General features: G+C 42.6%; 1 protein-coding gene across 8 annotated transcripts in view; it reads right to left on the minus strand.

Moving 5' to 3' along the window:
• SH3TC2 (SH3 domain and tetratricopeptide repeats 2) overlaps positions 1–16181 on the minus strand; it is a 100800-nt gene that overhangs the window by 46127 nt on the left and 38492 nt on the right. For 7 of the 8 annotated variants that reach the window (XR_011389809.1, XM_051843487.2, XM_070076283.1 and 4 more), the window contains exons 9-12: positions 13796–13929; positions 11812–11853; positions 9990–11687; positions 9714–9894 (exon numbers count right to left, since the gene is read on the minus strand). Coding sequence is in view for 7 of the 8 variants with exons in the window: in XM_051843487.2 (XP_051699447.1) it covers positions 9714–9894; positions 9990–11687; positions 11812–11853; positions 13796–13929 (2055 nt within the window). In the remaining variant the exon portion in view is untranslated. Of the gene's footprint in view, positions 1–134; positions 218–9713; positions 9895–9989; positions 11688–11811; positions 11854–13795; positions 13930–16181 lie in introns of all 8 variants that reach the window. The other variant, XM_051843489.2, reaches the window with a different exon arrangement.

Genomic DNA, 16181 nt, shown 5'->3' on the forward strand with positions numbered 1-16181 from the left:
CTTTCTACCAGTTCACTTTCCAAATTTCTGCAACAGCCAGGACTTGGCTAGACCAAAGCCAGAAGTCCAGAACTCCATCCACGTCTCCCACATGGATGACAGGGGTCCAAGCACTTGAGCCATCATCCATATACCTCCCAGGATGCATCAGCAGGAAGCTGGATCAGAAGTGGAAGAGCTGGAACTCAAAGTAGCACTCCAATGTGGGATGTGGACACTGTAAGTGTTCAGTAAATAGTTGTCAGAGTTATCAATAGATCTACAAAGGTCTTCTACACCTCACTTGGTTCAGCTCTAGAGCAAAATACCAAGTATCTATGTTATCTCACCTAAAGACAGAAGACAAGACTCCCAAAAACCATTCCCAGTGAGAGACTGAAGACTTTTATCAAACTAGATTCTATAGTTATCACCTGAAAGGTAGAGAGGACATGACTCTGAAGGTATGGGACAAAGAGACAGCAAAGTATTTCTAGGCCAAAACTCAAAGACTGAGCCAAAGTTTTTAGCATCTCTTTGCTCTCTTGTACTACCCCCCCCCCCACCTCTAAACCTCTAAACCCTCTAAACCTCCTATCTTCCAAATAGGAGGAATTAAAATCAGTAGAAAGGCAGTGTGGGAGAATAAAAAACACCTTAAAGTGAAGGGTCAGAAATATAAGCTGATGTCTATAAAAGGAAGTAGTATAATCAGTCTGGATTCTCTGTAACAGCAGAACTCAGACCAGATGAATAATTAGGCCATGCTCATCCACAATTGCATGAATTTTCATTATATAGCTATCCATGCCTATTGATTATCCAGGGTGAGAATTACTGGTGAGGTCAGCAGAATACATACAGAGTATTTAAGAGTATGCATTGTAGACCAGGGATTGGAAAAGTATAGGCCATGAGCCAAACAAAGCCTTCCCCCTGCTTTTGTTAACAAAGTTTTATTGGAACACAACCACATTCATTCATTTATAAATTGCCTATGGCTGTTTTTGTACTATGACTGCAGAAATTTTGGCAGAGATCATGACTCAAATAGCCTGAAACAATTACCATCCATTACTTTATAGAAGAATTTGTTAACCTGCTCTAGACAGGCAAATTATTTGTCTTCTTTAGCTCTCAATTTTCAGAATTCTTTCTACTTCTTGTGAGACTTACACATCATTTAGTAAACAATGTGTGCTTGCTGCATGCTGTTAGTGTTTTGGCCACCCTTTTCATCACGGTTGCTCATAGTGCAGTTTTGGAGGTTCACTGCAATCCCCCACCCAATATCCACATCCCCTCCTAAGTGACAGAATTGCATCTTCCTTTACCCATACCCAGTTTGTCACCAAAATCTGTTCGTTAAATCCACAAAATCTCTTTCAAATATGTTCCCACCTTCCCATTGCCACTGCTGTCATCCCCACCTGAAGTGCTACTCTATGTTTCTGTACTAATCAGCATATTACTTGTCCTGCACGGGTCTCCTCAAGTGTTACGACTGTCGTGAAGCCTTCCCTAATTCCCCTTCCCTTTTGTGGAACGTGTTCTCTCCTTTCCCTCCGAACCTGTCCCTGAACATTTCCACCCATTCTTCCATGAATACTTCCTGCTTTGCTTGCTATGACTTGGAGCTTTCAGAGGGCAGGAATCCATTGAGAGGAGTGTGGCTGAAGAAATCTATCCACTACATCAGGACGCACTTAGTGAATTCCTCCTAGAAATCAGTGCCAGGAAAAATTTGCTCTAAGAAATGTATTTATTTATGTTCTGCTTTCAGACAGTAAGAACTTCACATGGCTTTCCCCTTTTCACCTTAGCTACCAGGAAGTTTAGCACTAAATTACAGTAACCACACCCTGTGCATGGAAACACCTGTTTTTCCATGTCTGTTAGCTGGTCTTTGTTCTTTCTTTCTTGGTTCTCCATAGCACTGGGTGATTTACACATGCTGAATAAATATAGCACTGCAGCATGCTCTCTTTGAAGAACAGGTCACTCCACAAGAGGGCAATGACCTTATGTTTGCAGGGGGTTCCTCTGACACCTAAAGTACTTCCCAATTTTCCTCTTCGAGTCACTAACACGGGTGGTAAAGTAGAAGTGGGTATTTATCCCCTCACAGCTATACAAATAAGAATATCAGAGCTGAGAATCACTGAATAAGTAGGATTAAAAGATCTAATTAAAAGATCTAACTTCTCAGACAATGGAGTAAGGATCTCCAAAAATTCACTCCTCCATAAAAGGCATAAAAACACTGTCAAAAAATCAAATAGTCATATTTCTTCTGAACTCTGAAAGGCAGCCAAAGGCTTGAAACAACCCGAGAAGTGTTTATGCAAGAGAAATGGCTGAATCTTGTGAAGAATACTGAGCTTTGATATTTTCGAATTTGCTCTAAAGCCAACTTTCTCACCCCAGCCGTTGTGTAGCCTTAAAAACAAACAGCCTGACAGAAGCAGCTTCACAGAAGCCACTGGAGGGGACGCGATGAGTTTGGAATTCCCCCAAAATGCCTTCCCCAGAGAAAGGTCACATGTGGTCTGTCCGAAAGTTCCTGAAAGCAGCACTCACAGGGTTTGTCTTAGCTTACCTGACTCAGAGCTCCCTCAAGGAGAAACACCTTTTTCCCTGAGTGTTTGCCCCCTCCCCCCAAATAGCAATTACTGATCACTGCCACACCCTGAGGTGGTTTAAAAAATTGAGGCAAATAAAAAATGTGACAATAAAATAAAAAGTCAATGAATAAGATGTCCATAAGAGGCTTTGAAAACCTTCAACAGGTTCCTAGGAATCAAGAAGACCACATGCACATACAGGGCTGTGTACATGCCCAAGAAACACCTAATATCATTATAAATTAAGACTCTAATTATACACTCCAAGAAAGGCATTAAGAAAATAACGGAAAGAAATGCAGTAAGAGAAATGGCAAGAAAATTAAAATAGTACCCTAGAAAATATCTATTTAACACAAAAGCAGACAATAACAGAGGAATAGAAAAATAAAAATGATGTGAGATACATAAGAAACAAGTAGAAAATGGCAGATATAAAACCTAACTTAGCAGTAATTAGGTATAAAGGAATTAAATACTCTAGTGTTTAAAAGTGATTCCACTAAAAAAAATTTTTAAGCAATCCAACTACATACTATGTGTAAAACACATACTTTAGATTCAAAGACAAATAGGTTAAGAAGTAAAATATGAGAAAATATATACCATACTAACCATAACCAAAGAGAAATGAAGTAGTTACACTAATATTACATAGAAAGAACAAAATTGTAACTAAGGACAACAAAGAAAATTTTATAATGATAAAATAATCAATTTATCAGAAAGACAACAATTACAAATATATATGCACTTAACAATGTGGCTCCAAAGTAGGTGTAGAAAAAACGTACATAATTGAAGGAAGAATGAGAAAATTCATGAACAATAATTGGCTATTATAATAATTCACTTTCAGTAATGGATGGAGTAAATAGACATAAAGCAATAAGGAGACACAAGGCTTTAACCATAAACCAATTAGGCCTAATAGATATCTACCCCAAACAACACAGAATATTTACATGGAATATCCTCTAGAGTAGACCGTATGTTACTACAAAACAAATCTCAATAAATTTAAAAAGAATTAAATCAAACAAAGTAAATTTTCCCTCCACAACAGAATGAAACTAGAAATCAGCGACAAAATGAAATTTTGGAAATTTACAAATATGTGGAAAGCAAACAACACACTCCTAAATAAACAGAGTGAAAGAAGAAATCACAAGGAATACTGGAAAATACTTTGAAATTAATAAAAACAAAGTCACAACATATCAAAATTTATAAAATGAAGTGAGAGCAATGTTCAGAGGAAATTTAGAGCTGTAAAAACTTATACAAAACAAGATTTCAAATCAGTCACCTTATAGTCCACCTTAAGATGCTACACAGTGGTTGGTGCTATGGCGTAGCAGGTAAAGCTGCCATCTGTGCTGCTGGCATCCCATTTGGGCTCCAGTTTGAGTCCCGGTTGCTCCACTTCCAATCCAGCTCTCTGCTATGAAAGCAGTGGAAGATATCCACTGGTATGGTATGGAAGAGATCCACGGCATCCCATTAGGGCCCCTGCACTCACGTGGGAGACTCAGAATTAGCTCCTGGCTTCTGGCTTCAGATCGGCTCAGCTCTGGCTGTTACAGCCATTTCTCTCTCTCTGCATCTGCCTCTCTGTAGCTCTGCCTCTCAAATAAATAAATCAATCTTAGGAAAAGATTTGTAACTACACAAAGATGAGTATAATAAACCAAAAGCACATAGAATAAATGAAATAATAAAGATTAGAGGAGAAATAAATGTTGTACAGAAAAGAAAAACCAAAGGGCAATTCCTTTGGCTAGTATGACAAAGCAAAAAGAAAGAAGAAACTCAAATTAAAGTTAAGACTACTACTGACTTTATAGAATAAAAGGGATTACAAAGGAATACTGTGAACAATTATACACCAACAGATTAGACAAATGAACAAATTCCTGGAAAGACAAAAACTAACAAGACTGTCCAAGAAGAAATAGAAAATCTAAGTATACCTACAACAACTAGAATAACTGAATTATTGATGAAAATCCAAGATACAGATGTCTTCATTTGTGACTTCTACCAAATATTTAAAGAACAATTCCTTCACGAATTCTTACCAAAATAACAGAAAAGGAGCAAACAGTTCCCAACTCATTCAATGAGGCAATCAAGAAATTGAAAAGATAACCCACAGTTGGTCGAAAATATTTTCAAATAATGTGTCACAAAAGGAATCTGTATCTAGAATATATTTTTTAAAAACCTCTTGCAATTCAACAATAAAAAAAAAAAAAGATCCCAATTTCAAAAGGGAAAACTCACTTGAGTGGACATACAAATTCCCAGAAAGGCATGAAATGCTGATCAACATCTCTAGTTATCATGGAAACGCAAATTAAAGCTTTAATGAGATTCCATTTTACAGCCACTAGGATGACTAAAATGTAGACAATAGTGCTGGTGAGGATGTGGAGACATTGGAATTTTCACAAATATCTAATGAGAATGTAAAATGGTATAGCCACTTTGGAAAACAGTCTGGCAGTTATCATGTGACTCTGTAATTCCACTCCTAGGCAAACACCCAAAAGAACTAAAAGTACTTCATATAAAATCTTGCTCATGAATGTTCATTGCAGCATTATTCATAGAAGTCACAAAGTGGAAGGAAACTAACTGTCTCTCAACCAAGGAGAGAATAAACAAAGATAGTGCATTCATACAATAGAACACTGTTCTTAGATTAATCACACTGAAATACTGAAAGTGACAAAATGGCTGAACCTTGAAAATATCATACACAAAGAAACCAGTCACTTGAGTTCACATATTGTATGATTTCACTATATCAAATGTCTAGAATGGGGAAATCCATAAAGACAGAAAGATTAGCGGTTTCTAGCGCTAAACTAGGTCTGGGTAATGGTGATTGACTGCTAATGTGTATTTATTATTCTTATTATTATTTTATTTTTAATGTGTGAGTTTGCAGGGGGAAGGCCAAGATGATGTTCTGCCATTGATAGCCATGGGAGTTACACAACAAAGTGGATAAACTAAAACCTAAATTGTATAATTTAAAGGCTAAATTTGATGTTATGTGATTACACCTCAATAAAGCTGCTACTAAGAAGATCGAGATCCAACTCAATTCCAGAAACTCCTCTACTAGATTTCTAAATAATCAATCAGTCTCTGCTTGAACACTTATAACAACATGCTCACTCCCACATAGGGATAGACAGCTCCATTTTTATAGCTATTTTGGGTTTTATTTTCCATAACCATTCATTTTCCCAGCATCTACCATAGTGCCTGACATGTCAGAAGGTTTCCCATATGTGATAAAATACTGGATCAACATTTCATAGTGAAAAATTTTAAGTGAAAAAAGCACATAACAGAACAGTATATTATGAAACAGAATTTTTAGCATAATATCACAATGGAACTAAAATATGTACCTATTAAAATACATCTAATATTTACATAAAGAATATGTATCATAAATACTCTTTCATATGCATGAAATATTTATGGATTTTTAAAAATATTTAAGGAGTTACTTCTGGAGAATCTTGGGAAAAGGAGAGTTGGGAGGGAACATTTATTTTTCAATTTATAACCTTTAATATTGATTTAATGAGTTTTTTTCCCATAAGAAGCTAATTTTGGAAAAAGCTGCATTCCCCATTTGGGTGAAAATCTCTGCTGTTCTAACTTACTATGTTATTTGATTCCTTACCAGTGAAGACTCCCTAAGGAAAAACTCACTATGTCTTGTGGTTGATCCTATACGCCAATGCTCTCAAAGGGCTATTGGAATAGGCATCTGGGGCTCCACTAACAGCACTCTGACCACAAGTGTCACTGAACGCCAAAAAGGCTCTCTTCTCCCCAGCATCATAACCTGTGTACTTGACTAACTCCGTATCTTCTCACGTGGCTTTCATGATCAAGGGACTCTTGGCCAAAGAAAACAAAGCAAAACTGCCTCATTCCCCAGTGGATCTGGATGAGCACCGGTAATAAAATCAGGTAGAAATCCAACAGGAGACATTAGAGAAGAATCAATTGGTCTATAAGGAATTACAGATGACATGGCTCACAAACATATGCTGTATCATGGTCACTACCATCTACTCATACCAAGTTAAAAATGTCACCACTTTGTACCGTTGGATGTTTCATATTGGAAATATGATTTTCCTCTTTGTGTCTGCCCCTGCAGTATTATGTTGGTTGAGTAACAAATATGTGAAACCCTGGGAAGCACCTTTCTTTCCTCACTTGAGCCCTGAGCAAAGGAGTCAGAGACTTGGTCAGACAAAGCACTCCAAGTTCTGTCTTGATGCCTTGCACCCAGGTCAGTTTAAAGCTGCAGTTCAAGGGCCATAAGTTAGTGGACTCTGTAACCTGGTAAACCGCACAACACATCCCCTATGTCTCCTCTATGCCAAGCTCCATACTAGACACAAGGTCTGCCCACAAGAACTTCTGAACATACTGTAGAGTCTTTCCAACTGCAAAGTCTTAGGTCCTTGATCTCAAAGACTCCCTAGAAGGCCCATAACCTTAAGACTCTGCCTCCATGGGGCCAGTGCTGTGGCGCAGCGGCGGAAAGCCCTGTGGTGCAGTGGCTTAGAGCCTGGCCATATGGATGTTGGCTCTACTCCTAGCTGCTCCGCTTCTGATCCAGCTCTCTGTTGTGGCCTGGGAAAGCAGTAGAAGATGGCCCAAGTTCTTGGGCCCCTGCACCCATGCGGGAAGACTGGGAGGAAGCTCCTGGCTCCTGGCTCCTGGCTTCGGATGGGCGTGGCTCTGGCCATTGCAGCCATATGGAGAGTGAAGCAGCAGATGGAAGACCTCTCTCTCTGTCTCTACCTCTCTCTGTAATTCTGTCGTTCAAATAAAATAAAATAAATCTTTTTTAAAAAAAAAAAAAAGACTTTGCCTCCAAAATTCAAGAGTCGAGAGGCAGCAGTTATTCTGGCACTAAAAGTCAGTGTCAGACTTCATAGCTAGCTGGTCACAGACTCGACATTTTAGAAATGGAAGGTAGCTGGTTCAATTTAACTCTATAAATGGAGCAACCAGGAGGACTTATTCAAGTGACTTGTTCAAGGACCCGTTACTGGGTCATGGAAGGACCAGTTTTCCTCAAATCCTAGTCCAGTTTTTATTGTGCTTCCCTCAGTCCTGTGGCTTCCAGCTTCCTCTGGTTACTTGCATCACGTGCAGTCTCGCTGCTTACTCCCTCTCTATGACGCCCATCACTTAAGGTAGACAGTGATTCTGAACACCCTCTTCAATAAGGCCTCCATGGTTTACATTGACAGCATCTAGGAATTCTTTTCTTCATTCCTCTTTAGGATTTCAGTGGTTTTTTGACAACTAGGGTGAGGGTACAGGGCTGGTGAAGCAGTGGAGCAGCCAATGGCTGGGAGCAGAATTAATCTGTGGCTGAATTTGCACAGCAGCACAAGGCGGCAGTAAGTCTGACACTTCTTTGGCACCCTTGCTCTAGTCCCTTAAAATCCAACTTTCCCAAAGCCCGGTCCCATGATGCCTTACCACGGGCTCACGGCTGTTTCATTTCAAAGGTTAATTCAAGGCTGCCTTCTGGATCTGCTCCAGAGCTTTCAAACTCCCAGGGTGTCCCAGAATGGCCTCTTTCCTGCCCACTCACATGCAGCAAGGATCCCAAACTCCCTCCCTGGTGTAGAAGGCAAAGACAGTGTGAGGCTTGTGGGATGCCTGATCCTTGTAGAAGGAAGGACTGAGGGAGAGGGTGAAGGAGTAGGGGAGAAGGAAATATTGAAATAGAAACAAAGAATTTGTTATCTGATTATTCATTATCTGATTGTCCAGGTTCCCAGAATTAGCTACTGCCTAGAAAAGCAAAACCTGTTATTTAATTAGCCTCTCCTAAGCCACCTCTCTCTGATCAACACTAGCAAGTGGTTCCTACTCTGTTTTATAAGTCACTTATAATTATGAATACAATACTGCAATGCAAATCTGCTACAAACTGAAACTGAAAACAATACAAACTATACTGGATTTAATGGAAAACATTAAAGGCTTGTTAGAGAACAGAACTGCAGGATCCTGGTAAAGCAGGATCAACTCAATAGGAGATGGCAAATGAGAACAATTTGAGTATCAAAGAACTAAGAGTCCTTTTCATTTAAAAGTTAAGTTTTGATATATTTTTGCAAAATTGAGGCCTTTTAAAAAAGACAGTACTGAAAAGTCAAATGTAAAACAAAGGATGTCTCACTGTGCTACTATATAATTCTGTCAATAACATTCAGCCAAAAGATCAACACTTCTTTTATTGTATGTTTATTCTAAGACTTCATGCATAGCTGCAATTAAAATCTAAGTATTCTTAACTAAACAGTGAAGTAAACTGAAAGTAGATTTCTGTAAAAAAAAATTAAGAGTAGGGATGGGAGAGGGAAGAGAAAGAATGGTTGGAGTGTGGGTGGGAGGGAGGGAAGTATTACCATGTTCCTAACTCTGTATATATGAAATACATGCAATTTGTATAACTTAAATAAAATTTTTAAAAAAGAATTCCATGGTACTTTAAAAGTTCCTGATTTTTAAAAAAAGGTTAAAATAAACCTTTTTTTTGCAATTTCTTGTTTCATTTTAAAGATAAGCCTCCAATCAAACTTTCTTTACCATGAAATTGTACAGCCCTGCTTCAAGTGTCCTCTAACAACAATTATCCTCAGGTAATGAAAACCTCGCAAAGGTTTCACAGTCCTAGGTGTAACTCCCACTTCTCTGAATAATGCAAGTGCCACCATGGTCACATGCTGAGCACACAAATAATAGTAACACAGTTAACATTACTGAACCCTTTCTAGGTACCAGACATTGTTCCAAATGTTACATGAGCATTTATTCTTCACACTAACACTCCAGGATAGAGTGCCATTACTATCCTTCCTTGTGGAGGAAATTGAGGCATGGAGAAATTAGGTAACTTACCCAGTGCCACCAGCTAATAAGTAATGGATGGCACATGGTGGCAGCTACACAATCTATTCTATATTTCCATGCCTGTACCACATGCATTTGGACTTGACTTCCTAAGGGAAAGAACACTGTCTCTCTTTAAGTGCAACTCACCTGGCCGTGTTTAGGTTCCGATAGAGCTGCCCGAGGGACTCCAGCAGCCTCCCCTCCATCTCCCGGTCCCTGAGTTGCTGAGCCAGAGCTAGCCAGTGTTCATGGTAGGTGATGCATGCCACAGGATCTGGGGACACAGAGCTGTAGAAATGGCAGAGGGATTTGGTGACCTGAAGCTGACCTGAACATAAAGCAGGGACACAAATGAGATGACTGGAGATAGGACACAGGCAAAGCAGGCTCCAACACTTCTCCAGTAGCATGGGACATACTCACTCTTTAGATGTCGATGCCTTAAGCCAAACAGCAATGCCATTTCATAACAAAGGCGGCCCTGGGTCAGCTGGCATCCAGACACCAGAACTTGGGCCAACCAGAGAAGGACCTGTACTAATTCCATGTCCGTCTCCTTGCAGGCCTGGAGTTCAGAATAGAGTCGGACAGCCTCCAGGAGATAGTCCCTCGCTGGCTGCTGAGCCCAAGAAATAAGGGTCAGGTGACCAAGATTGGCCATGGTCACTGCTTGGTTTCGCACATCCCCTGTCTCCTGGGCTTTGTTCAAGGCCCGGAGATAGCTCTTGGCTGCCCTGTTCACTCGGCCTTCACCTTGAAGCACAAGACCTAAGAGATTATGGACTACTCCCCTTTGGGTGACACTCTCTTTCTCCTTCAGGGAGCATAACAGTGGCTCGAGGAGGTCCAAAGCCTTCTTGGTCTGGCTGGCTAAGAGATAGGCCCACGCAAGGCAGAGGGAAGACTCAAAGGCTGCTTGCTCACTCAGCAGCTGCCCTAGCACCAAGGCCTGGCTCAGGTAGTGGATGGCACCCTCAGGAGACCTGTGCTGGAGGTAGACTTTGGACAGGATGAGACACAGGGCCCTCTGGGTGCTCCAGTCTGCCTGTTCCTCACAGGCAGCCAGAGCCTGCCTGAGTGTTGGGCAGGCCAGGGCGGAAACTTCACCCAAGCTGGCGGAGGAAACGCTGAGGAGCTTGGTGGCATTCTGGAGAACCAAGTAGACCTGCCAAGTAGGAAGAGTCATCCCCTGGGCACTCGGCGTTCCACGCTGCCTCACAGAGGCCACCGCAAGGTGTGGAAGATATTTCTTGTCATACAAAAAACTCAAGATGGCAGCCAGAGCATCCGAGACGGGAGGCTGTCCGGTGAGGAGCTGCAGGCGTTCAGCAAAGGGCAGGACCTCCTCATGCCGGCCCAGGCTCAGCAACATTCGGATGGCCAGGAAGCAAGCCCTGGCCTCCAGAGGACTGCTGTCTGTCACGATGCCCTGGCGCAGCACGTAGGCCACCACGTCGAGCTCATTCTTGGCGCTGGATTCATGGTCAGGCAAGCAGGCCAGCAGGGCACCTGCCTTGTCCAGCAAGGTCGAGCCTTTATTTCTTGGCCTCTGCCTTAGGTAGATGGCAGCCAAGTTGATGTACAGAGCTGCCACCAAAGACAGGTCATCAAATGCCCCGTCGAGAATGTAGATGGCCTCCTCAAAGTACACCCTGGCCTGGGAGAGTTTGACCTTCCTGATGCTCAGCCGGCCCAGGAGGAAGCAGAGCCGGGCATGGGCCCAGGTCATGTGGCTCCTCTTGGCCCACTTCCTCGAGGCCTCCAGGTAAGCCACAAGCTCATCCTCCTCAGAGAAGCTGTAAAAGGAAGAAGTGAGGAAAGAGAAGGAGGAATCATAGAGGCTCTTGAGGTGGTCAGTGTAACCTTCATGATCTAGAAAAGTCAGCAGGGGGGCAAAGTTCTCAGCTTCCTCCTCCTCCTGACCAGTGTCTAGGTCCATGAACAGTTCTGGGTCATTAAGGCCATCAGGCTCCGGCAGGTGGTAGCTGTCCGAGGCGGCAGAGAGGAGCTCTTCCTCCAGGCTGGAGTCCTCAGAGCTGCTGGACTGTCTGGATCCCATGGTCTGCTGCTGTTCCCAAGTCCTGCCCGGACTGGCCTCCCTGCAGCCTTCGGGCTGGGACACTGTAAGGACAGGCAGAGCTGAGTAACTCTGAATAGCTGCAACTAAGGGAGCCAGCTCCTGGCAGGAGGGCAGGCGTGCTGGCCTGAAGGGTGGGGGGTCAGGGTCAGCATGATTTCTACTCACCGCTCAGATCATTTGGAAGGTTCTGGATGGATTCAAACCCACCTGAGTAGAAACGAAAGACAGACCTGGTTTTAGGTCAGAAAGGGCCACTATGCCCATATCAGACCAGCAGCTACTTAGGAGACCTAGTGACAAACCTTCAAAGACAGACAGGACATCCTTATCTCATTGTATTCACTTATTTTTTTTTCAGATGGAAACTGAGGTAGAAATGAGACCCAGGGTCAGAGAAGAAAAGCTCGAAGAGATGTAGGTGTAAATTCTGAGGTCAGAGGGATGCATTGTCCACACCTCTAAGTGAGTTTACAACCAAGCCAGCACAGAGTTCCTGAGTACCAGGTACTTGGTGGTGTATGGCACTGCCTTCCTTTTCATGTACACCTCATCCTTCCTTCTTCCATTCACTGCACTGACATTGGCATGTATGATGTGCTAGACATGGTGCTTTGAAAAGCAGCAGAACCAAGGGCAAAAAGGAATGACAAAGAAAAGAGAACAAAGATGCATCTGAGGATCCCAGTTTTGTGCCCTGAAGTAATTCAGTGGGATGGGGTGAAAGAATGGAGAGTCTGGACTACAATGTTAGATGCACTGGGCTTGAGGGCCTTGCAGAAACTCTAGGCAGAGAATGAAGCAGGTCTGGAGCCACAGAGAAAAGTTGAGACTGTGCAAATACAGATTTGTGACCCACAGCAGGTCACAGGGAGCTGGTCAAAATCCCAGAACTGGACGTGACCACACCGCTGAAGCATTTGGAAGAAAAGTAAAGCAACAGGGGAGGTAGGCAGCGGGGAGTTGCTAATGAACCTGAGGAACAGCAACATTCCTTGACAGACAGGAGCTGATGAAAAACTGAAAAAGCACCATTGGAGAGAAAGGGGCCTGGGAGATGCCTTGGGTTTGGCAGTGAGGAAGTGAATCCTCTTGGCTAAAGCAGCCTCAGTAGGACCATGGAAGTGAAAGCCAGATTCACACTCCCCAGGACAAGGGCTGGCAGGGAGAACAGTCCACCTCTTCACGGCACAGAAGCTGCAACAGTCTGTGCCCTCACTCTGAGGTCCTTGGTGAGTTCTGAGGACTAGCAGGCCCTCAAAGCCTCTCTGTGCTATTCTGTGGGGCAGGACCTCTTCATGACTGTCACAGCAGACACTCAGGATCAGCAAGCCCCAGCACACAGAAAGCCCTGCAGCCAAAGACAAGAGAGCTGAGGAGCCTGGCTCTAGAGAGGTTTTTATGCACTTGGCCCTTTCTAACATTGAGGGCCATATGCCTGTCTTACTGTAGCCATTTCCTTCCAGGTCAGGACACCAAACACAATTGGTACAAAAATTACACAATGGGTTCCCTCCAGGGGGAAGAGTCAGAGAGAAGTGCTCCTTCCCAGAGTATAGGCTTGGGGGGAGGAGGGGCTGGAACTGCCAGTCTGTTTTTCCTCCAGCTGGTAACCTTGGTGGCCTGCACAACCATAAGTCACACCTGGCAATTGGATAGCAAAGTGCTGCCTGGAGCCTACGCTTAGATCTCCCAACCATCACATCAACTAACTGACTTGGGCTTCAGTTTCCCAATCCTTAGAATGGGAGGAGGGAGAAATCTTCTCTTACGATCCTCCCAGTTCTAACAGTCCACAGGCCCATCTTTGGGGGCCTACTTCAGCCCTAAAAGGAGGAACCTCAGCCATGACTCAGGAATTTCTTCTTCCGCACGACTAGGATGAAAGGCTCTATACAGCTGATCATCCATGAAATAGGTGAGCTGTTCCAACAGATCTCATGCTTTCCACGCAACAGAACCAGGGCCACCCCAGAATTATCTGAAAGCTAAAGTGCAAAGCTGCCAATCTAATGTGCTCCAAGGGCTCAATTGATTCATAGTCCTGGCCCTCTAGTCATGTATGGAATCAGAGTTTGGGAATTCTATTCCTGCTTAGGGACACACTCTTAATCATGAGGTGCCTGGGCTTTCAAAGAGGATCCGCACTCACTGAGCCGGTAGACAGATGTGATGTCCGTATGAGCAAGCGTGTGAAGGAAACTGGCACACTCAGCTTTGCTGTCACATCCCAGATCCCACAGAGAGCATCTTTCCTCATCACTTAAAAAGGCAGAGTTCTTGCTCCTGCATTGGGACAAAACACACAGAGATAGGGTCAGTGCAAGGTTATAGGCTTGACCTCTTCTTCTCTCCACGCTAGGCTACTGTGAATGACATAGAGGCCATGAACCATTTGCCCATAGCTGAATCAGATGCTTTATCTCACTGTCACAAGTTGTATTCGTTTTTCCAAGGAAGAAGAGCTTTCCCACCTCATTTATGGAGGAGTGAGCTGAGTGGTTGTTAGGCAGGACAAAACAGGTCTGGGAATACTCCCATTCCCTTTAAGGCTCCATCTCCCAAAGAAAGCAAAGCCCTTTCTCTCAACCTCTCCCCATTGAGACCACGTGGTGCCCAGTATTAATGAAAGAAACAGAAATGAGTTTTCCTAAATGCAAGGACTGAAAAGGGAGTCTTAAAAGAAGCTTCTTTGTTCATAGGTTATGCCAGGTAAAAGGTATGGACAGGTAATACAACCTAGAGAAACAATGAAAAAAGTCTACCTAGTCTGAAGGAATCCTTCACAAATGTTGATATCTAATTTCATGGCACAAAACAGCAGCATTATGTAACATTAAGAGAGGAATAGAATAGCTAAGACATGGGAAGAGTAGATAGATAGTAGATACTATGGTATAGTAGGTTAAGCCTCTGCCTGTGGTACTGGCATCCCATAAGGGCTGCCCCTACTGCCCCAGTTCATGCCCCTACTGCTCCTCTTCTGATCCAGCTCTCTGCTTATGGCCTGGGAAAACAGTGGAAGTTGGCACAAGTGCCTGGACCCCTGAACCCCTGTGGGAGACCCCAGAAGAAGCTCCTGGCTCCTGGCTTTGCATCAGCCCAGCTACAGCTATTGCAGCCATTTGGGGAGTGAACCAGTAGATAGAAAACCTCTCTCTGTCTCTTCCTCTCTCTATCTGTAACTCTGCCTCTCAAATTAATTAATTAAGAAAAAAAAAAAAGAGTGGGTAGAAGGAGAGCCAGAGGCTGGAAGAATTGATGATAAACAGAAGAGATCTTTATACTCTCCGGCTGTATAAACTAATTGTTAAGTCTAATTTGCTTAACAAGAGATTTGTCATAAAATTAAAGGGTTGTGAAAACTAGAAATGCTTTAGAAAATATTCAGTCCAGTATCTATATGAGCACTTTTAAGGATCACTTTCAGTTCTAAATAGAAATTATTTTTTAACCTCAGACCCTATTTTTAAAACAAAATTAACTTGGAAGCCCAAGAATTAATAATAGTTAATTCTTTTGGAGAGCTCATCATGGATCAGACACTTATTTCATTTAATCTGCACAACTGCCCTGGGAGGCAAGTACCATAAAATTATTACCTCTTTACATATGAAGAAATTAAGGTACAGCAAAATGAAGTCAGAGGTTAGGGGGTGGTAGGGCAGGAAAGAAGAGCTCCTCTAGTGAAAGCAGAGATCAAGGAGACCTGGGATGGGGTGCTATATCATTCACCATTAGTTCCCATAAAACAGGAAAACACAGTTTGAGAACTAGCGATGAGAAAACTACTTGATCTTCTCAAGGCCACTTCACTAAACTGGCTCCAGAGCTGAGAGCTGTGCCCTAACATCTTTCCCAGGTCTCTTCCCAGCACATGGGCTGAGCTTCCATCTCTATGGCCAGATCTCCAGATTTTCCCCAGTACCGTGACACTCTCGGCCGCAGAATACTACATCTTTGAAATCTAAAACAAATTTACATGGAATAAAAGAAAATATGTAATTCCAAATTTTTATAGAACTCTAAAATTTTAAGAAGTATTCCTAACCCTACTATTTTATTTATTCTTTATAACAACTCTATGATGTGGGTTTTTTAAATCCCTGTTTGTAGATGAAGACAATGGTTTGGAAAGGTTTAGTGACATGTTCAGAATTGCACAGCTAGAAAGTAGTAAAGAATGAAAATGAAGTCCTCCATCTCTGTGTCCATTGCCTCACAGTTGATCTCCAAATGCCCTGTATTCCAGGTATGTAGAGAGAATCCAAGAAATTTGGCAAACTGCACTAGGGAATGTCAAACATGGAAGCTGGGTTAGGATAATTCTGGCAATATGGCAGGCTGAAGTGCTCTAAAGGGGCTATTCTCCACCATCCACATAAACAAATCCTGCATAAAATGTAATAAAAGTGAACATTTTAATACATTCCTTAATTTTGAAGAAAGAAAGGGAAATCACTAGGAGCAAAAAAAAAAAAAGGAAAAATTTAAATCTTTTTAGGTGAGAGCAGGCAGTTCACGGATCTTACGGGGTT

This window comes from Oryctolagus cuniculus, chromosome 6, assembly GCF_964237555.1.
Source record: "Oryctolagus cuniculus chromosome 6, mOryCun1.1, whole genome shotgun sequence".
NCBI classification, from domain to species: domain Eukaryota; kingdom Metazoa; phylum Chordata; class Mammalia; order Lagomorpha; family Leporidae; genus Oryctolagus; species Oryctolagus cuniculus.